This window comes from Thermobia domestica, chromosome 10 (assembly GCF_964235325.1).
Source record: "Thermobia domestica chromosome 10, izTheDome1.hap1.1, whole genome shotgun sequence".
NCBI lineage: Eukaryota > Metazoa > Arthropoda > Insecta > Zygentoma > Lepismatidae > Thermobia > Thermobia domestica.
Window position 1 is genome coordinate 185,098,686 of NC_137463.1, and position 24,266 is coordinate 185,122,951.

Below are 24,266 nucleotides of genomic sequence, written 5' to 3' on the forward strand. Positions count from 1 at the left end.
TGCCTCATCTTGCCTATAATCCGGATCTTGCGCCCTGCGACTTTTGGCTCTTCCCCAAACTTAAGGATCACCTTAAGGGCAACGCTACAGTTGTGATGCGGAGGTGGAAGCAGTAGTTTGGCAATGGTGTCGCCAGCATTCACCACAATTCTTCGCCGATGACATGAAAAACCTTCTTTCGCGTTGGCGCAAGTGTGTTGCCCGTAATGGAAACTATGTTGAAAAATGATACTACTATTTATAGCTGGCATTGCAAGCTTTCTACTGATATGTGAATTGGTGCTATGTGTCAAACACAAATAAAAGTCTCACCTGGGAGACATTACTTTCTGAATCACCCTCGTAAATTTGAAGAAGTCAGTAAAATTCTATTTCATTCAAAGAAAACAGAAAAACAATTCCCCATTTAAAAAAAAAAAAACATGATGGCGTAGGTACTGAACACTGTTAAACATTACTCGAGTAGTTTAGGAATAGAATATCTTCTCACATTGAACCCATTGTTTCACTCAAAACTAAAGTCTTTTTCTCAAACTCACAATTTTCGTAATTTTTGCAGTTTAGTCTTCCAATGCATAATGACATATAAATCGATTAAAATCAATTGAGATATAAGTAACTAGGTCTTTTACCTTAAATTACACTATTATTGTTAGAAAATTTACATTTTTTTAAACAGTGGCGGATCTAGAAAGTGAAAACTGTGAAAGCAGCCAGAATCCAGACTACGACAGGTATAGCCTATTATGAGGTAACTATAGACTTTCAAAAATACATAAATAATGGCTTAAATTATTTCTGTAGCTCAAGTGTCAAGTGAGCTTTGTGGTGGACAAACACTGTATGCATGGGTTTTCTCGGGGTTCTCTCGTTTCCTGCAACTTCCTTCATTCCACCATTTCAATCATTTCTCATCATCACCGCAGGGGCGGATTCAGGATGGACTTCTGGGAGGGGGCGGTTTTAATACTGCTACTCAGAACTACTTTTAAAGAGCTTCAAACTCTGGGGTGGGTTTTATTTATATATAAAATAAAAAACTTCCCTCTTCTGGGGGGCGATCGGGGCGTTCGCCCCCTGGATCCGCCACTGCATCACCGTCTCCTTTAGTCTAGCTGGCATAAACGTGGGACGTAAAACTTTAAAAAAGAAAAAGATGCTGTCACTCAAAAAACTCCGCCCCGGGCTATATCCGCCACTTTAAAAAAAAAAAGAAAAATAGTGTTTGTAAACATTAATATTTGATTGATATTTACGTGGTAGGCTCACCTTTAGTCTCCTGAATAAACACTACACAAATTCATTGAATTTAATAAATTTAGAAAGTAAACCAAAAGTCTCAAAAATGAAATAATTTATTTAGATAAATACATTGATGAAATAAATAATTGAAAATACATTAGGACTAACTGAGTAAACATATCAGAATACATTTATGTAGTACAAGAAAACTTGATTTCATGTCAAGACAGAAAACAAGAAGAAAATCCAGACATGGTATTTTGTAAATGAATTAATAATACTTTGAACATTGATTAATAGCCATTTTTACACTGGACTATTAAATACGTTAAATTTTGGACAATTACATCTTAAATTAAAGATGCTTTATTTATCTGTTGTATTTACATAAATTATTTTTGTTTAAAAAAATAATAAATATGTGTTATGTTGTACTAGAGAGTGGCTTGCAAAATGCGTTATGAAGTCCCAAATATGATATTTTTTTAACTGTGTTGTGCTTTTCCAAAACGTTATAAACGCCATTCTTTGTAAAAAGCATTTTATTACAAAAGACAGGTCGTAAATGCCATGTTTCAAAATGGTACAGCACATCGTCTGATTACCTTGATCCTACTGGTAGAAATACGAACTAGAAGCAGCCATGCGTTTCACATTTTATGTCCATATACATGTGTGTTTACTTTCTTCTGTAAAATTTTGTTTTTGGCACTTACAACGCTTTAGAAATGCACGATTCAATTGTGATAGTCAACAAGTCAACTGAAACAGTTTATTCGATTTTATTTGAGTTCATGTTTTCTTCCTCTTCTTCTATTTTCACATCATCTACTTCTTTTGTTTCTTCTTCCTCTTTGATAGCGCTGCTTGGGATTGTTTTCTTTTGAACTTTATTGTATTTGTCGATAGCTTTTACAACAAACGTTGCCAGATCATTGAGCCTTTCCGAAGTGAAGTATGATTGGAATTCCCTTCTTCTCAGAAATGGGAAACTAATGGAACATATTGGAGTGAATGCACAGAGGGCAGTTGTTGCAGCACCACCAACAAATAAGAGTAGTATAGCTCCAAGAATGAAAACGACAAATTTAAAATGAAGCTTTAGTCCTAATGGAATAAGCGGAATAAGTCCTAAAAGCCCTGCACCAGCTTCGCCTGTTTCCAATTTCGTATCCGCCAATCCTTGAGTGTTCAGAAGAGAAATTAGTCCCGAAGTGTCTCCTGTTGGGACCAAATAACCTTCATATCCTGATTGAACACTGAAACCAGGAGAAGCAGGATAACTGTAGTAACTGCCAGAAGTTTGTGCTTGATTTCCGTATGCTGCATTTGGATATGGACCCTCTCCACTGGTAAATCCCAATACCAAGAGAACGGTGAACAATGTAAGATACATGTTACCTGCAAAGAAAAATATATATTTTCAATTAACAATTAGATCTTAGTATGTTTAAATATTATTTTTCTCAAATTTTCTTACAATAACTATCAGTTACAATCAATTGTTTTTTTTTCTTCAAAAAATCATTCTTTTTATCATTTTAAAACAAGTTCTTAATGTATTTCGTCACCTCCTAAAGCTACTAGGTCCAAATTCAATTTTATATATTCTAAAATGACTTTGCAGTGTAGTTTCCTTAACTTTAAAGCACACAGTGAGACATTTTTGTCTCTACATTTTTCGTAAGCTGAATGTAATACCAAACAACTTAAGAGAAATATCTGACATATTCTGCAACAATCGAAATCATTTTGGAAGTATCTTATTTCCGTACTTTCCACCTGATTCATTACATTGCACCAAAATACAATATTTGCTCCAATATCGTTCCTCTCAGACAATCCAGATTTTCACCCTTGAGATATTGATTGATTTTTCTAGATCAGCAAGACACCCCCTCATGACGAAATGATTAGTATTCCCTCCTTTCGATACGAGATGTTCGGGTTTGATTCTTGGTAGAAATGCATATCATTCAAAACCCACGTCTATTTTATGGTTTCATGTCTAATTTAATCTGTTCTGAATCAGAAAGTAGTTAAGGTCCTAAGAATCATTTACTCAGTGAAGCATAGTTAAAAACTTACTACTCAAACCATCAATACATCTTATGTTAATAACCAGTTTACAAAAGAGTTTAATGAGCTTTTTTTTTTTTTGTTGTTGTTGTTGTTTCTTTCCAATTGAAAGGCTAATATTGAGTTAACTGAATTCGTGTGGACACAGTGTTCATGAATCAAAAGGTAACTGCATTGAAAATTTCAGTTTTAAAGCGGGGATTGCAAAAATAAACATCATTAGATACCCTATATACAAAGATACTTGCTTAAGGATTGATATTGGGGTAAGATCTCTCCTCCTTTTTTTTTTTTTTTTTTTTTTTTTTTTTTTTGATAAAATTACATTTCAAATCATTTTAAGTTCTTTGTAAAAAAATGTTTTTGTTTTTTAAAAACACAAATCCCCTCGCGATTTTTCTTTTTTCTTTCTTCCCTTTTGGTATGGAGATAAAGTATTGTATTTTATTTAAGTGTAAGTCACATCTGTGTATAGTTAGAAAATGTAATTATACCCTTCCTTGTACTTTTTCCTTCACTTACTTAGCACTTGTTTAACTACTCAAATAGTTGCTTTTATCGCCCTTCACGATCTCACTGTGTGTTTAAATCTCTACGCGGCCTCCCTCAGTCCATATGAATTTTAGAAGTTTACAAAATCACGCCAGTAAACAGCTGAAAACAAACAATACAAATGCTAAGTGAGAAATGAGCTATATCGTGATGTTAATACGCGTCAAGTCTATTGTGCATCGGACCGTATGTCGTGTCAACACGTCACAACCGCTTGAGTGATTAAGCACTAGAAATTTGCAACATTTCAGCCTTTAATGATTGTATGTACTTTTTTGCAAATATGTTAACAAGTAAATAAATAAAATTAAATATTTAAAACTGAAGGAACTGATGTTGAAATGGTAGATCAAAATAAACTTATTTATTCTAATTTTGGTAATCACATTTTCTTTGTCTGTTAACCTCTCTGTTCGCAACCGGACAGTAATGCTTTCAAGAAAACAGCGATTAGATATGAGTTTCGGCATGTACTGCTTTTATAGTGTGCTTTCATTCCACAATTCTGGACTTACGTATTTGTAACATGAAATGGGAATTTTTTGTCTACGATATTCTAGTACCCAACAGCATGAATGACTATCTACTCTTCTGGGAGAAACCCTGAATTCTTTATAGTAACATAGACACAAAAAATTGTTAATACGTAGTAGAAAAGTATCGCAGAATAATATTTCACGATACTATCAGAATTAATATGGCAGGGAAAATATTAAAAGAATTAGGAAATGCATCAAATACAGCAACAAAAATACATGTACACTCATGTCCAAAATTATTGTCGCATGTCTATAAATATGTTGTTGTAGGAACGAATTGTATTTGATAACGAATTCTCCCGGTATTTCTTATAACGTTAGTATGTGTATAATAGGCAAAAATATGTATGTGGAAAATTTCATATCAAAAGAGCAGTAAATAAGAACAATAAAACGAAAACAAAACTTTCTTGTCCATTTAACATTTTGTTTTACTCATTCTAATTTTCGTATTTATAATTCTATTCCTATGAAATTTACCACAAACATACATTTCCCGATTATACACATAGTAGCAGTATTAAAAGTACCCTATAAAATCATTATCAAATTATATTCTCACAAGAAGACAGTTATAGATATGCAAAAATCATTTTGGACATGAGTGTACCAGACAGCGCGATTGCAAGACAAAAAAAGAATATATGCTGAGGACTGCGAATCTTTGAAAGATACGTTGTTTGAAAATTAACAAAGTGAAACAATTTTAAAAGAAACATGCAACAATAATAAAATTCCCAATATAGGTAACAAATAAGTTCTTCGAACAATGATGAAAGAGTTATCCATATCGTTAAGTACGCATTTTACCTTGAATATACTCACAAATTTTCCCTCTTTACAATATAGTTTAAGATACGTACATACCAGATGTGAGATACGATATTATTCAATATAAGTTCCAGAGGTGGGGAAGTCACACTGTTAAAAAATTGAAATTTCATCTCTTCAAACTTAAGGAAGGAAGGTTATCTAATACACAGGGTGTCCCAAAAGTATTGATGAAAAATGAAACCACAGATTCCTGACACCAAAACAAGAAAGAAAGGTTATATGACATAGTCCGCAAGTGGACAGTGAGCTAAACAGTTTCAAATGTGGGGGAAAGAAACTTCACTTTGCCCACCAGAATAATGATAGAAGCTAGGAAGACGTGTCAGAAATACATACAAATCATATCGGCTTGGCCTGTTAAACGCATATTCGAATGTTTGACATAAGTGTGCAAGGAATTTCGCATATATCGTTCGGTGAAGCCCTACATGACGTATGGAAAATTTGTGTCGTAGTTATGTAACATGCGTTTAACTGGTCAAGCCGACATGATTTTTATGTATTTCTGAATACCCTTTCTAGTTTCTATCATTATTCCGGTAGTTAGATCTGAAGTTACTTTCCCCCACATTCAGAGCTGTCTAGTTCCGCCCCTGTCTACTTCCGGACTACATGTCATATAACCATTTTTTCTTGTTTTGGTGCCAGGAATGTGTGGTTTCATTTTCACCATTACTTTTGGGTCACGTATTAATTGTTATATTCAACAAAGTACCGTACATTAGTTAACTTTTCTTTTAGTTTGAAATGTAAAAAACTTCAATTTTTATCTGTGTGACTTCCATCAGGAGTCAACTCTGAAAATTCCTAAAAAGTATTGTATAAAATGTGCAAATTAACAGAAATGTTTTGAAACAACTTTCAATTTTCAACCATTTATAGGCATGGTGAAAAAAGGAAAAAAGTATATTTTGTGGATCCTTGAATAAAAAGTTAAGAGGAACAATCATAAAAGGTTTCGTGTGGAGTATTGCACTCTATGAGGCAAAAACAAAGACATTACGTAAAAGCAAAGATAATGAAATGAAATATTACAGTTGAATGTCCCACAATCAGTGGCGTATTTACGATTTTGTTTCGGGGAGGGCTTTGCTAACTTTCGGGGGGGGGGGGAGCTTTACCTGAAAATCTGAAAATTGTGCAAGATATTTCATATACATTTTCTATAGTAAGTAAGTTTTCGAGGGAGGCTTAAGTCTGAAATCCCCCCCTAAATACGCCACTGCCCACAATTATGCCCTTTTAGGCTAAGGGAGACAATGATTAAGGTAAGTGAATGATGGAAGAGTGGGTGGAATGAGAAAGTGGTAGGAAACAGAAGTACCCCAAGGAAACCAAGAAGAATTATGTGTGTTGTCCACCACAAACTTACTTGGCGTGGGATCGAACCACGGACCTCACGCACCAGAGTAGGCGCTCTGCCACTGAGCCACCGTGTCCCCTCCCCGTAAAACCAATTAAGAGGGAAAGAATGCTGGATGCTTTCAAAATGTGAAAGTGGGAAAGAATGCAAAGAATGAATGCAGTACATAGTTGCCCACGACATGAAACGAAAACAGGCGAGAAATAAGATTTTCTGGTCTCGTTCTTTTAAAATTTGTAGAAGTTTCGTCTTATCTCAAGAATTTCACCACGATTCTCGGAAAGCTTTTCTCTTTTGTTCTCGAAATTTTTCTCGTTCCATTTTGTAAAATTATGACCAAAATGTATGACCTAATTTTTTTGCTTAATTTCAAAAAGGATTCATCAGTGTTTTTCTGCGTCGCAAGAAGTCCACAAGAGTGTGATATAACAACATTCAAGCTATATTTACTATTGGAGTATATTGTGTAATGAGTTGCGTATTTTCAAACTTTGATACATGCTCTTCATTACGTTTGTACAATCACTTTATCAATTTATAGTTTTTATAGTATGAATTATGTAACACTAAACCAGTGTTTTAGATCAAAGACTTACGTGAACTAGTGTTGCTCACAAGACTCGAGACATTTCTCGCCTCGAAAACAAAACGAGAATTGTCATGTTTCTCGTTTCGTCTCGAATTTGAAAATACATGTCTCGTCTCGTTTTCACGACGAGAATCGAGTCGAGACATGCCAATTCTCCATCAAGAAATAAGTTCAAAACTCAGCCATCTGTAGGAATACTAACATGCTCCGTTTTTTCAGATAGATAAAGTGTGGTTATTGTGAATAATTTGGAAAAATAAACACACTGCTGAACAAGACTGCACTTATTTAATATAAAAACACATTTACACGTGACGTTTCGATCTTCTAGCCAAGATCCTCATCAGACGTACACTCCGTCTGATGACGATCTTGGCTAGAAGATCGAAACGTCACGTGTAAATGTGTTTTTATATTAAATAAGTGCAGTCTTGTTCAGCAGTGTGTTTATTTTTCTGATTTTATTCGCAAGACGTTGACTATGATTGTGTGTCAGTTTGAATAATTTGGAAGGTGGGAAAACAGTCGATTCAGGACGCTACAATAAGACTCTGACCAAATTCAAAGCCCAAATTACAAGAATCAGGCAGCGAGTAGAAGAAAGGTTTTCGCCTATAGCATGATAACGCAAGACCCCTTCCCAATGTTGTGATAGTGGAGATTATCGCGAAATTTGCTTGGACTCTCCTATCAGTCATAATATATTAAGTGTGTTTTTCCTTAATATCTTATTCAAGGGAGATTTTAAACACCGAAAACCCATTGCGCATGCTACAGGCTCAAAATAAAAAAAATATTGACGTTGGTAGTCATTGCGCTGACCACGCATCACCTGGTTTAGCTGCGTAATTTGGGGGACATGAAGTTTTCAAATATTTTGAACGTGCCGATTTTTTAAAAGTAAAGTTCGAAACTTTTGGAAAAGGGTAATGGATATGACAGTTTTGTCAATGTCCATTTTCTTTTTTTAATTGAAGGAAATTTAATGCTTCATATTTGAAATTCAAAATAATGATACGACAGGCTGACGTATAAGAAGCCTAGAAACCGTAATTCAGTTCAATAAAGTAGAGTTCTACAAAGAATTTCACAAAACTAAAATAAACTGCAAATGCATCAATTAACGAGATCAATGTTGATCCCCTTCTCCCTTATTGTACAGCATATTGAATTCATGTAAGTGATTTATATGTTCATATTCTATGTAGCGCATAAGCTGCCTACATTAATTTAGTGTCCCTTACATTCAGTAGTCCAAAAGAAATGTTTTAAAAAATCATTCGTCTTGCCTTAAGAATTAAATTTCTTAGACTTCGCACTCCGATTAAAAAAAAGAAAGAAAGAAAAGAAAAGAAAAGCAAAAATAAAAAGAAAAAGTCTTCAATGATGATCTGTAATCCGCCTGAAAATCAAATGAGTTTCTGTGTTGTGATTCAAAATACAAACTGACTCTTCATTTAATGTTCCTAGGTATTGTAGTAGATCAGCGAGTGCATTCGTAGTTTACCACAGTTAATAGTTTGTATTAATCCGTCCCTAGCTTTTGCGCTACCCATCTATCCTATTTATTACATGCGTGCCAATACATGATTGAATCGAACGTCTCAAGGAAAGTTTTTAAACACCATTGTGTTATGTTCTCTTGCTTCAAAACATATGCAATGCTTCGTAGAGTCGCCTACGAGACGAGACATGACAAAAGTTTCGTGACGAGATATGAAACAAAACGGAACTCTTCCAATAAAAGCATATACACTTTTCGAGATGACACCTTTTCAGAGTCGAGACAGCGTCTACTTTTGTGTTTTTCTGGTAACCCTACTCTCTTTGAATTGAAGTATTTGCCCTCCCTTGGAAGAGCATATCACGTATTTTGTCGACCAAAAAATTCTTAACACCCAAAATTTCAAGAAGAAACCTCCCAACCCTTGCATCGCTTACGTTGAATTTGTGCAAACTGATGACAATGTCCCAAATTTCCCAAACACCAAGGGGGACACTATGCCTTAGTGATAGAGTGGTTTACTCTGGTTCGTCGAATCCCTGGTTCGATTCGATCCCCCTAGCCAAGCATCGTGAGTTTATTCGGGGCACTACCGTTTTTTCAACATTCTCATTCCACCTATTCTCCCATCATCATTCACTTGCTTTAATCATTGTCTCCCTTAGCCTAGAGGCATGATTGTGGGACGTTAAACTGAAAGACTTCATTTCATTTTTTCCCCAAACGTCAAATTTCGGTCCTCTACATCTGGTGTTGTAATAGTTATATCGTCCGGGCTAGGGTTACCACGACACGAGACGAGACGAGACTTCAAGTTGTCTCGTCTCGTGTCATGCAAAACATGTCTCGTCTCGAAAAGGTGTACTCGTCTTGTCTCGAATTGTTCTGTCTCGTCTCCTGGCAACACTTGAGTGGCTGTGGCCCACAAAAAAGAGTTGTTATGTCAAGTGGTTAAAATTATAACTTTTAACCAAATTTAGTTTGGTTAACAGTTCACAAAACACACAACAATCTTCCAACAACAACTGCTTAATTTCGACTGAACCAATAATGGATTACTATGATAGGAATATTTGTAAATACCATCGGTACAGTCGAAAGGCAAGCCTTCCACACTTAATTATTATGAATCATTTTTTCAGAACCTCTGGCTCCACTTTAACATATAAGGAGACCTATGTGACTTTCCGATTTCAAAAATGGCCTGAGTTCGAATGACATCATAAAACAATAAGAAAACCTAAATTTTACTGTCAAGTCAGCATCCTTTTAAAACTCAATACCGAAAAAAGCTAACACGTTTCTATCTTTGTTCGAATGAGCAAGACCATGAAACAATGATTACACTGAGAAAAAAAGGACTAGGATTTCCGTGTGGATACATCGTATTTACGCGGGTACGCTCCTTAAGTAATGTAATTTCATGTATAAAAGTACAACAGGTAGGAACACCATGCCAAGTCTGGAGTTCGGCGTCGAACTAGACTCGCTGTGATTGGATAATTTCATTCACATGATTGATTTCGTGTTAAAAATTATTACTCTCATAAGGTAGGGAGTCACAGATTTAGAAAGAACCAAGAGGGGACACTCGTAGGAAGATAGTAACAACATTATATACCTAAGTTACCAACGTCGGAATGGGTATGGCGTTAATTCTCGATTTGAAATGGTGGTCCCACAATACAAAATTTTCGTTTGACGGTGGTGTAGATCGTACTACTGATGAAACAACATTACTTAATGTGGTGACGCGCGTAACCTGGTAACAACAGCATTTACATGCCGACTGGATTATGCATTTTTCTCCGTGTAGTTATTGATAAAACTGCCATTAAGAGAACTTGTACTTCTTTAACAGGATTTTTCTGAAACGCTGATCTCGATGAATGTTTTAATATTGTACTTGAATCTGTAGTACTATCACAAAATGATTAAATTTGAATCGATTGAGAAATGAAAATGAAAGCTGTTGGTAAGAATCATTTTTGAAAAAAAAATAACTTTAGGTGTTCCCTATTCTTTGAAGAATATTCCACATTTGAAATAATAAACGCCGGTATACATTCCGAAAGCAAATAACTTATTCCGAGTTAATAAATTTTTAAACAAATTCAAAAACTGGGTTTGCATTTTCGACGACTCGTTTCATCTTATGTCTTGTCTTGTGTCTCACCTGAAAGGGTTCTGTCAACACCAGATTGTGGTGTTGGTTCTGTCTCGTCTCATGGCAACACTAGTCTGGGCGAATGCTAGCACCATTTCCTTTATTGCATATACAAACGAGAAATGTATGGAGCATTAAGAAAAATATAGCAGGCACTAAAGAGTTAAAAATAGCAACCCTGACATATTTTATCTAAGTTCTGTTACGTGTAGGCCCCGTTACATATAGTCATGATACTAAAAAAATGTTAAGTTTCGATCAATTTATCATTGGAAGGTGGTAGGTTTATTGCTATTGATATACATATATATATATATATATATATATATATATATATATATATATATATATAATTAGAACACTATTATATTGTTGACATAATAAATTATTACATGGTATTTCGCAAATAAAGTGCATTCCCAATTGTAGGCCTACACACGTAACTAGTGATGGTGTGTATTGTAGGAGCGAACGATTTTTTTTATGCAGGTTTTCATTGGATTCTTTATCAATGAAATGAAATACAATTTCGTTTTACGTCTTATATTTATCCTCTGTAGAGTACGGGAGCCGGAAGATTAAGTAAAGTGAATGGTTATGATAGAATTAAGGAGGAGGAGGAAGCTGGAGAACCTCGAGAAGACCCACAGACACAATACTGTCCACCACAAACTTACGTGGTCTACGAGCGAACCAAGAACCCTCGTATCAGAGGTAAGCGCTCTATCACTGAGCTATAGTGCTTTTTCTTAACCTTTACAAGTTTGACCGTTTCACAACTTTCTCCGTTTTTTACAGAAATTTAAACTTTTTTTTTTTTTTTTTTTTTTTACAAAATAATCGGGAATTATGCACTACCTTTATTGTCTAATTTGAACCTCAAACAGGGTTTGTGGGAAAGCGCAATATTTTATCAAACTCGAGTAATTGTGACGAAAGTTGTCATGAGACATGTTTCCTAAGTCGAGAAAGAGGAATTTAATTCACTCCTTCTTTCTTGACTGATTCTAAACCCAAGCAAAGGGGCACTGTGGCTCAGTGGTTGAGCGCTTACCTCTGGTGCGTGAGTTCCCTGGTTCGATCCAAGTTTGTGATGGACAATATCGTGCTCGTGGGTTTTCTCGGGTATTCTCGTTTCCTCCCACTTCCTCATTCTACCAATTCTTCCATCATCATCGACTTGCTTTAATCATCGTCTCTCTTTGCCTAACAAGGATAATCGTGAGACGTTAAACTCAAAGATTGCATTTCATTTCTAAACCCAGGCATTGGAGAGCCTGGTTGAAGCCTCAGAAGCATGCATTCCATATTCCACTAAAACTGAATATTTGTTTACGAAAATTATCATGGAGTTTTTTTTAATTGAGAGGAGGTAAATCCACTCTATATTCTTTTTTGATTTTAACTCCATTTAGTGGCAATCCTGGAAAGCATAGACCCTAAAAGGAAATATCCACCACATTGATTCAAAATCAAATACACTTTCTTTTTACGAAAGCTATCATGAAACTTTTTTTTTTTTTTCAATTGAGGAGAGATTAACCCTTATATGCTTGACCGACTTGAATCTTTTGTAGTAAGGTGAATAGAAGTCTAGAGAAAAGTATATTACTCATATTGCATGAAAATCTAATTATTTTGGTAGAAGTTTTATCAAAAGAGAACTTTTTATAAGAACCATTAAACGACTTCAAAAAAAAAAAACGCTAAAAGATAGAAAATAATTTTGAAAACTCGCTTAACGATTACTATAATCAATAAAAAAACGTTTATTGATTATAGTAATTTTTAAGCGCTTTCTTTTATTATATTCTATTATCTTTAGCATGTTTTGAAGTCTGTTAAATATTCTTCATAAAAAGTTTTTAATTTCTGCTTTCTAGTACTTTCTTTAAAGTCATTTTATATATATATATATATATATATATATATATATATATATATATATATATATATATATATATATATATATATATATATATATATATATATATATATATATATATATATATATATATTTAAAAAGTTTGTTTTATTTTCCTTCTATTTTGTTATCCCAATACTTCAGATAGTCATCACTGACTTCCTATAAAATATGCGTTGATTAGTTTTATGGACTAGCTCCGAAGATAGTATTATCATGATCTTAATAAAAATCTACATGGGACCTCCCACGGAAGCATTCCTTTTAGTTAAAGAAACAATCAACAAAATCATTCATTGCACTTGTTCCGGAGTTATGCGTAAATATACACATAGAAATAATTGCTTTACTAACACTGTCGTACATTGAAAAGTTTCATGACCTAACTTCAAGAGCTAGTACTTGAAGTTATACCTCATGGAGAATTCATATTTCTGATATGTTGGCAGCCAAAACTATAACTATGCAGTTAATGGACTTATAATTTATCGTTTACAAAAATCTTTTTTAAAATGATAACCACGTATAGAAGTGAATGAAGACATTAGTCCAATTATCCATTTCTTGGACTTGGGCCACTTGGCATCCAAGCAGTCCATAGATATATGTTGGTCAAATTGAAAGCCTCCTATTATTTTTTTTAAAAAGCTGGTTAAAAGTTATTTTATTATCATTTAAATAACGAAACTTTCAATTTTGGGGGAACTTACCCCTTTTCTCCCGCTTATCCTTGACCGATTTCAACTGTAAGCAATGAAAATAATAATTGGGATACGCTAAGAAAAGTATGTTTTATGTTTTTAACAAAATCAAATAAATGTTACGTAGTTTATCTCTGAAAGTTATTTTGAATATTGTAAATGTGCAAACTTGCAACATGGGTCCCTTTTATTTTATTTTAGGATGGATTGCAATCCCAAACAATAGAGCTATTTCGAAAGGTTGGACGAAGACATATACCAAATTGTCCTAACATCAGACAGGTTTTACGAGAGTTATCGTGGAGCAAACAATCAGAAACACAGTTTGACAGACACACAAATGGTAGCTGACAGAAGCTTGTTACACTTGCTGCAGTGAGCTGTGCAGTTTATTGGACAATCCTTTAAATTGGGTCGCTGCATCATTTCACTTTTGTCATCATTTCACTCACATACTATTGTCTGTTATTCGGACGATGTAAGGGTCACGAGGAACGATATAGGGTCGGTGCAAGAAAGTGCAAATGGTGAGAAAATCTCTCTGCAATTAATGTAAAAACACGAAATGAATATTGACAAATGAAATCATAAAGATACTCAGCGGGAAAACTTCGTAATTAATATTATAATAATAATAACTCCTGGTTTTTCCACCTACGTTTTGTTTAGTTGTATTAAAACGGTAATATTTCAAAGACTACTTATCGGTCTTGTGTTTAAGGTTCAATTTTATACTTGTTACTCTCATGTGAATGAAGAATGTCCACTCATCCTTGATCTTCCACAAATGTTAACTTTGGCTGACTTTTGTGAATGGATTAGGAATTATTTTTATTCTCTTAACATATTAGACAGGGGATTGCCAGTCTACGACACGCGTAACACTCGTAATACTGAAACTGTTAACTGAGTTGGAGTTTAGCCTGCCGTTCAGTATCGAGGCTATATGAGACATTGACCTACAGTTTAACGTGGATCCGAACCTCATGAGTTCCCACTGGGAATCGAACCTGAGTCTACTGTGCCAAAAGCGCGTACAGTAACTATATAGCCACGAGGGAATTCTCTCGCTGGATCGAGGTACACTGAACATGGTGTCTTAAGACAAAAAAGATGGCTTAATCTTTGATTATAATGTAAACAATGTATAATCGTTAGAATAAGGCTAAACGTTTTAATAAGGAATGAGGGAATTTGATACAATCCGAAAGTTGAAAATAACTCACGACTTACTTTAGCCCCAGTTCTACTACTCATCATACAGCCCCATTTTTATTTTATTTTATTTTATTTTATTTTATTTATTTATTTAAATAAATGCTGCTTTCTCTCGGAAGTGTACCAGATGAAACAATGCAAAGGTAAATGTTAATTGGTTGATTGGGATTTCGTGTTTCTTTCAGTACAGTAAAGGTATTTAAAAAATATGTAAATATAAATATAATTTGTGAAAAAAGATTAAGAAGTAAAAATGATAGAAAAGACTGGAAACAGGTGCAGTAGACGGCCTATTCTACAAGAAGGGCTAATAAGGGAGATAAATGTGTGCTATATTTTTTTCTCTCTTCGAAAATTATTCTTAAATGTTCATTATTTGGATTTCCGGTTTTGGTTATTGCCCTATTGATCTTGTTTTGTTAACCATTTCGCAGAAAAAGAAAAAAATAACTGATGTATTTACCTGATACATGTATTGATAGGAATAATCCATTAAATAAAGATCTGTATAAGAAGAATTTCTATACACTGTATGTACTATGATCTAAACGTTCCTCGGATTTCTTCGTGATTAATATACCTCAATATTGTATATTTTCATTTTCAATTTCCATTATCACTTTAATAGTAGGATTATGCTGCAGGCAGCACCGTAAACTTGGATCTTTTTCTGGAGGGGCAAGCATTTATACGCGTATTTGGGCCCCTTAGAAAAAGTTGTTTTTCTAATTCTTGGGCCCCCTCTTTCCATCTTCCTCTTACTCTTTATGGGTCCCCGGACCCCGTGGGCCCTCCCACATGGTAAGGTTTGTTAAAATCATACGTTGCCCCTGGGCCCGTTCAATACATGACAAATTAAATAAGGGGACAATATTGACAAATCTCAAAGCCAAAACGAACAAATATTATTTCTAGGGCCCCTAATAGTAAACATTTTTTTTTCTGAAATGGACCCACGAATCATTTTTGTTTTATTTGTCTTTTGTGTGCTGTTTTGTTTAAGTAATGTAGTGAACCTGTTTGATGCTTCATATATAATTTCATGTTCGTATCGTATATGGAGTAAGAAAATTTTGTCTTAAAATGGGCCCCCTCGAACGGCGGGGAGCTTCTCTAAGGGGGGAAGTTGCCCCCTGCCCCCCTACGAGTTACGGCCCTGGCTACAGGATTATACTGTTAGATTGATATTGAGATTTAGTTGATCCACCTTTAGGTTAAACTCTGAAGATGAGAGTCGTAAGTCGCTTTATAAACACCAATATTTCAAAAGCAAACGAGATTGAAAAACCAGAAGTCTAATTAATTTCAATGAAGCATTTATTCAAAATACTAGATTTATTTTAGATTTAGATAGTAGCATTGTTGTTTCATTTGCAAATTTGTAATGTTTAAGCTAATGGTTTCCTTTTTTTTTTTCTTTTTTTCGTTTACGAATTCCTTAGAATTTTAGGAATTTCCAAAGAGTACTCTGAAAATAAATCATAGGTCTGAACTCTATTTCTATTTCAACAATTGAGATCATAATCCATCCGACTGTGACCCTCAAGAAATCCTTAAAACGATTCTGACATACACTAGTTCATTTTCTTTAAATTTGATTGTTTCTTAATTACCACACAAAAAGTCCAGACGATTTGTTATATCCACTTTAAAACATTTAATTCACTTTTAGTTCTGGTAGGTTCTGTCTCCACAAAGTGTATATTAAAAGAAAAAGAGATAAGAGAATGTGATTAAACAAATCTAGATAAAATATAATTGCTAACCATGAATAGCGCTAAAAGAATGAAAATGAAATCTTTAAGTTTTACGTTCCACGGTTATGCTGTCTAGGCTAAAGGAGACGGTGATGATAAGAAATGAGTGAAATGGTGGAATGAAGAAAGTGGGAGGAAACGGAGAACTCCGAGAAAGTAGTGTCTCTCAGTGTGTCTCAAAAGTTCCCTGACATAGGGTAACTATGTTATTAGCAGAGTTACAACAAAATGTAAGAGGGGAAACCGTCTCCAAATATGATGTTTTAATCTAAAGTGAAGGATTTTTTTAAATCGGACGAGCCGTTTGGACGGTACACTCTGTAAGCGCCCAATACTAAATGAAAATGCAACGTTGCTATTTACTTGGATCCACAACATAAAGTGAATGGGTTCATGTTTAGAATGGGAGCTGGCCATCGACAAGTTAGTATAAAAGACAGTCACTTCATTCACTTATACTGTGGGTCCAGGTAAATAGCAACGTTGTATTTTCATTTAACATTTTGCGCATAAAGAGTGTACAGGCCAAACGGCCCGTTCTATTTATTTTTAAAAAAAAAATCCTTCACTTTAGATTGAAAGCACCATATTTGGAAACGGCTTCCCCTCTTATATTTTGTTGTAATCCTTTTAATAACAGAGTTACCCTATGGGAGGGGACTTTTGAGACACCCTGTATAAATAACATGCATCCAATGGCGGCTTTAGAAGGAAAGCACTAGTGCCGTAACTTGTGGGGAGCAGAGAGCCAACTCCCCTTATTTAAAGTCCCTACCGTTCAAGAAAGGATAACACTTTCTATTCCATATGATACGATACGATTACTAATGTGCAAACCATCAACTATTTGACGAAGGGTCGTATCTCAAAATCTCACTTTTTCAGACATAAAGAAAGAAATATATGAAGCATGGGTTAGATTCACCACATCAAAAAAAGAAGAAACAGAAAGAAAGAAAAATCCTAAAATGAAACGAAAATGCGATTTGGGTTCATTTCAGTAAAATGCCTTCTATTAGTCCCCTCATAAATTAGTGATGGTGTGTAATTATTGTTGTAGCAAGCCACCTTCCCTTTTCCCTGTCACTAATTTCAACCCGAATTATACGACTCTATGCCAATCAAAAACACACATTATGTTTTACAAAAATCGGAGTATTGTTACGAAATTCTGACCGACATACTTCACTCGTATTTCCCAACTAGGAGGGTGAACTAGGATTTGCTCTCTCAATATTGATCCATTTCAGCCATAAGTAAAGGCGGTTAGGAATTCTAACAAAAAAAAAAAACCGCCGTATTCCGCCAAAATCGAATAATTTTATTTTACGAAAGTTATTGTAGACCTTTAAAACAATCATAGTGTGTGTGTGTGTGTGTGTGTGTTGGAGAAAAGGATTGACGACTTATTTTTAACCCTTCAATGGGCAAGCATTGATAGCATTACCATTAAAATATTTAGTTTACTTTTATGGTTGAACCATGTCTTCCTCATCATTCCGAATCATCGTAAATTTTTTCGATCGAATTTCGTAATTTTTAAAGTATTCTTGTACTTTGGTTACAAAATACAGGGTGTTTATATCAAAGCAACATTGCCATAAAATAGGTATTATGTGTAGCTACTGAGCAGCATAGCCCTGTTATGGTAAAATATCATAAGAATACTCTCAGTAATTACCAACAGTTTCGTTGAAATATTTTCCTACATAGCAAGAAACCATAAATAAAAAAATCAGAACTTTCGCGGAACGTAAGAGATAAAACTTCACCAATACTAAATTTGACTGTCCTCTGTTGACGAAGATTAGAAGTAACTAAAGAAGCGACGCACAAATCATGTATATGAATATTGTATGAAAGCAATAATGCCAATTAAATGGTCACTGAAGTTATAATTCGTGAGGATAACGCAATTGAATGCGATGTTGCTTGAGAGCAACCCTGCCCAATAAAGGGTTAACTCAAGCATTGGGGTTTGTGTGAAAGCCTCAACAAATACACACATCATATTGTGTCGAAATGGAATAACTATTACGATATATCTTTTCTTTTTCTTTTTCTTTTTTTCTTTTACTTTCTTCTTTTTTACGTAGGTAGGAGAAAGTGAAAAGTTTCTTCTCCGATTGTCGATAAATTTTAAATCCAACTAGTGGAAATGATTGTAAAGCCTCAAAATATTCATTTTACTATAGTTATCGTAGAATATATTATTTTTAATCGAAAGGGATGTATATACCCTGTAGTTGCATAGTAAACTCATCTCTTTTCCCTTCCGTGATCTTAGATCCTTCCAGTAAAGATGATTCGGAAACCTCAAAAAGAAAATATTCGGTATATTGCATAAAACTCAAATACCTTTTTAACACCAATAAGTACACATCGGTCTATTTGACCGATGGGCATTTTTACGTTCTGATATTGGCAACACTGGTTGATTTTGGCTTATCACAACGCAGAACATCGCAAAACTATGCTGCTCCCCAGGTTGAATGTTTGTCTGATGATCGATTCGAGAAAAGGAAACATGTGAGAAGTGCCCATCAGAAAATGATAGAAAAACGCAGCACAAATGCATCAACTGCAACCTCACAATATGTGGACAATGTCAAAGAAGAATATGTACAGATTGTACATACAGAGTACAGATTGTGTTGAAGAATGTGTGTGATTGTGATCAAAGAAACTCAGGGAGTTTGTAAACTTTACCTTACACCAGTATAAAATATGTCCAGTGTTTCTTCCACGCATGTGTTTTGGGGGGCACTGTTCCCCCAGAGCTCTGAGAGTGCCCCCGGAGGACACGAAAATAATACGTCTATAATATAACAATGAATAGAATATTACCAGCAGTTCCCCCCGGAACATTTTTCTGAAAGAACGACTGAATATGTCAGTTTGATTATTTTCAATAACAACAAGTTTTCTGTTTATGTAAAAGTTTCAAGATTGTAATACATTTATTATGAGTCATGTTTATTAATCTTTGTTAATTTAAATGTTGTTTAAACTTTTTATTGTTTTACGATGTTTTCTAAATATTAAAATAGGTAAAAAGCATTAAAAATACATACACGTTCAAAATGGCAGCATGTGTACCTTCACGCTTTAAAATAAAATGTTCGTGGAACATAGTCTATTTGTTAAACTGGGGGAGAGAGGATTTCACCCTTTTATTATTAGCAGATTTTAATCTGAAACTATGAGAATAATCGGAATCTCCTTTTTTAAAAAATATACTCTACGTATTTTTTTTTCGAAATCAGATAATTTTTGCGAAGATTATCCTGTAAAATTGTTCAGTAGGAAAATATTTAAACTTGCTACATAGGGCTTATTTACTCCCCTTGACCCCCCTTATCGTAAATTGCAACCCTTAAAAAAGAGGGTTATGTCTGCATATTGAGAGAAGGCACATACCACGTTTTGTTAAAATCTGGTAAATTTTACGAGAAATATCGTGGAACAGACGGGCGGACAGGCACACAAATGCCAATTGCGTCGAATGGTAAAAGTTTCGATAATGCTTACTTCAATGTGTTAAATATTGTCCCCTCATGTAGGTTATGTTGTTTATTATAGTTTTGGATATATTCCACAGGTATTAATAGAACACACTCTGACCAAAGCACTAAATTTACTTTTAAAAAATCTGTGTAACAGTTTCGGCAATGTACGTATCATGCCTTCATTACGTGTCTGATGGGGCAAAAATAGCTACATTGCGGAAGCTCTTACACGAATATTTTAAAATGTTCAGTGCAATGCATTGTTATCTTAATTGAACTTGTGAAGCGTGAAATTGACATTGTATAATTAAAAAAAAACTGTTGTTGCCTAATCACCTGAACAAAATAAGATGAAGCATAAATGTAATCTAGGCTCAGGCGCGGATCCAATGGGGGGCTATAGGGACTATAGCCCCCTCCGCACATGACGCTCAGATATTCACTGGATAAAGCGGCAAACTCTGGTTTAGCCCCTCCCTTGATCACATCCTGGATTCGCCACTGTCTAGGCCCCATCTGATTACAACACCAACTGGGGCCATTAGAAGTAAAATAATAAAGTGTTTGTCAAGGTTTCAAATATAGGCCCCACAAGCGACTTCAAATTTTTTATCAACATCATATTTCAGTTAACCTCTTACGTATATGCCCTGTAGGCTATGGGAGATGGATGATTAAGGCAAATGATAATAGAAAATTTGGTGGACTGAGAATGTGAGAGGAAACAGGAGTACCCCTAGAAAACTCCCGGGCATGATGTTGTCCATCACAAAGTTACTTGGCCAGGGATCGAAACATGGACCCCATGCTCTGCAACTGAGTAACCGTGTCTCCTTCGTATTTTTAAGGGTGAGGGGTCCAAATGTTAATGGTTCTCTCCATTAAAAGTTACAAGTTACGGCGCTAGAAGTCACATAGGCTAAAAAAAATAGCTACAAGCTAAGGGAAGAAACATTATCTAATGCTGAAATTTGTTATATACATTAATATAACAAATAAGATATTAAGTAAAGTTTTTTCCCCTTCGCTCGTAGCGATAAAAGTTTTAAATTTTACCGATGTGATTTCCCTTAAGAGCTACCTATGGGTGATTCAATCTCGTAACCACCGACAAATACAGAAAAAAAGCACCTGTTGCGATAGATACGACCTAGTATGTCGTCCGTTGGAAAAATACCTACCGCCTCCTTTTTTTTTTTTTTTTTTATTGTGCTTATTCCTGAACTTAAATTGAATGACCATGAAATAATTGAAATCATAATAAAGTTTGACTAAGCAGAGAAAGAGAGAATCTCAAGAAAACTAACGTGTATGTTTGCCAACCATGAATTTCTACAGTCTAGAGATCTTACCAACGGTAACGAAATTTGGAGCGCACCCTCCTTACAATACCTAGAAAGTTATTACGTAAACGCGAATATTATTGAGGAACAATAGATCATAAGTTTTTGCTATTACTTCATTGTATATGATTATTATCTCATTATATATTATATTTCTATCCTTTTAATGATTTCACAAAATATAATTGCATTTGCTTTTCCATCCTCAATTACAAACAAACATATCGATTTTATTTTGCTTAAGAAAACCTATTCAATATTTTCGCCTATTTTTATTTCCCCAATTTAAAGCAAAATTTTAAGAAAATAACAGATTTTTAGAGTCGAAACTTAGAAAAAGTATACTTTTTAAAAGTTGGATTCGATATCTGAACTAGGGGAGCGCGGTGGCTCAGTGGTAGAGCGTTCACCTCCTGTGTTTGGGGTCCCTGGTTCGATCCCAACTCGCGCCGTGTGGACTTTGTGGTGGACAAACATCGTGCTCGTGGGTTTTCTCGGGGTTCTCCCGTTTCCTCCCACTTTCTTCATTCCACCATTTCACTCATCTCTCATTATCACCGTCTCCTTTAGCCTCACCGGGATAATCGTGGGACGTAAAACTTAAAAATTTCATTTCATTTTTTTCGATATCTGAACTAAACAAAAGATATGTCATTGTCAGTGTATAGTCTGAAAATCGTAATGGAGGCTAATAACCGCTATTTCGAAGAAGAGTACAGCTGATGAAGAGCTATGGGTGGACTAGAAAAGGCACGTTCAATTAAATTATGATGTGTGGTCAGAGCATCGGCTTCCAGGCACCAGAGCAGAGTTTGCTACTTTTTAATTAAGGTGTTTCCTGAAGTCTCATGATTTGAGTAAACGCTTACAAATTGTAGGTCTCTTACCGGAAATAGAACTAGCGTTTATACATACCAAATCGCTCATGCTTACAATTCGACTAAACATGAGCTCATTAACAATTTAAAAATTGGTATACTTTCTCTTTTTTTATGATCTCCATTCACATAAACAGATGGTATTTTTTTATGTATGTGCTAGCGATAAAGAGCTCAAAAAGATTAAGAATACAGTATGTAACTAATTTGCTAAAATTTTACGTTAGGTTAAAAACAGAACTTCTATATTTTTATTGAAATGGCCTTACTCAAAAGCGATTTTTGAAAACCTGGAGTTTTCGAAATGTGCGTGTGGAGGAGATTGGAAAGAATTAGCTGAGTCGAACGGAAAACGAATGAGAAGGTGTTAGAAATAGTAGGGGAGGAAAGGATAGTTGTAGATGTAATTGAAAAGAAGAAGGAAAACTAATTGGGACGTTAGCTGAGAAGGAATATCTTGAGAGATATCGTGGAAGATAACCATCATCATCAGTGGCGTATTTAGGGGGAGGGCTTCCGGGCTTAAGCCCACCCCGAAATCTTACTTACTATAGTAAAATAAATGAAATATCTTGCAGAATTTAGAAATTTCCAGACAAAGCCCTCCCCCGAAAGTTAGGAAAGTCCCCTCCGAAACAAAATCGTAAATACGTCACTGATCATCATCATAGGTATTCTGCCATTATTGGGAGGTCACTTGGCGCAACTAGGAAGCTTCTATACTCCTCGATTTTCCCTAATCTCTACGTCTTTACGTAATTTTTTTCTGTTTTGATATCATCTATGAATTGTAGCCTCCTTCACCCTCTCTCTCTCTTTCCTTCCACTATACACTCTAGCACGTCCCTCATGATAAGGTCCTTCTTAGTCAATGTCCCAATCAGTTTCTATTCCTCTTTCCAATAGTATCTAAAAAAAAACTGTTCAATTCTCCTCTGCCATTTCTAATACTCTCTCATTCATTTGCCAACTAATTCTCTCCATTCTTCTTCACACTTACATTTCGAAAGCTGTAGAAGGTAAGGTGGAAGGAAAAAAAGTAGAAAGAAGGAAGCTATATCTAATGGACAGTATTAAAACAGAAAATTCCTACGTGAAGACAAATAGGTTGGCCGAAGACCGTGGTGCATGGAAAATTATCTGTTTGAGGCAAATGACCTTCCAATTATGGCAGAATACGTTATAAATGAACGTTGAATCCCGTACAACACGTATTAAAAATACACGCGCATTAACTAGTAATAACATGGAAGCACTAATAAACAAATAGTGAATATAAGTAAAGGAAAATAATAAATGGTGAAATCGGTTTGAAATTGTGATTCACTCCAACAAAATTCGTTGGCAAGCAATAAAATGAATAAAAAAAACTATTTTGCAAATTAAAAATAATTAAAAAGCTAACAACCACATAATTTGCACTATATTCAAAGATGTATTTTTTTCAACTTACCGAAAAATGTTGCTTTTCGGATAAGCAAAAATAAAAACAGCTGAATGGTCTTTCTTCACTCTCAATATGTTCCGCGATGTATTTCAGTGTGGCACTGTGGCTTTCCCCAAAATCTGACCTATCTATATAATATTCGTCACGACCGTTAGGCACCGGCTGATGACAATGTTAAGTATTATAAATAAGGAAAAAGTTCTTTTGTCACAGAAAGGACCTAACGGCTAATGATTCTAGAAATAGATACGTTAACAAGGTGGCTGACCAACTTCTTGAATCTACCCCTTGATTTGTCCTACTTTTAAAAGCAGAATGTGGAATGTTGCCTTTTGTCAGCTTGGACAAAGTTAAATAGCTATATTAGGTGGAATGTTACCTGAGAAATGAGTTGCATAGAAAGAAATTCACAAATGCTGTTTCAAGTTGTTCTAAATAGCGAATTTCATGACGCGTCATCTCAGTGGTACCACAGGGGAAACATACAGCACGAAACTGCATCAAATAAAATAAAATAAATAAGGGTCAAATTACACCCTATGACGCTATTACCTTCCACTGATGAGGGAGACAGAGGGGTTAAAGAAATTCCATTTTTAATGAAAATGAAATGAAATCTT

At 34.8% G+C, this 24,266-nt stretch overlaps 1 protein-coding gene across 1 annotated transcript; it reads right to left on the reverse strand.

Annotated features, from left to right (window-relative positions):
- Positions 1 to 1,649: 1,649 nt before the first annotated feature.
- On the reverse strand, positions 1,650 to 23,807 carry LOC145662880 (uncharacterized). The gene is made up of 2 exons (XM_081728843.1): positions 23,653 to 23,807; positions 1,650 to 2,643 (listed from the first exon to the last, which is right to left on the reverse strand). The coding sequence occupies exon 2, from the start codon at positions 2,636 to 2,638 to the stop codon at positions 2,015 to 2,017; it is 624 nt and encodes a 207-aa protein (XP_081584969.1). The 5' UTR covers positions 2,639 to 2,643; positions 23,653 to 23,807; the 3' UTR covers positions 1,650 to 2,014.
- Between the last annotated feature and the right edge of the window lie 459 nt (positions 23,808 to 24,266).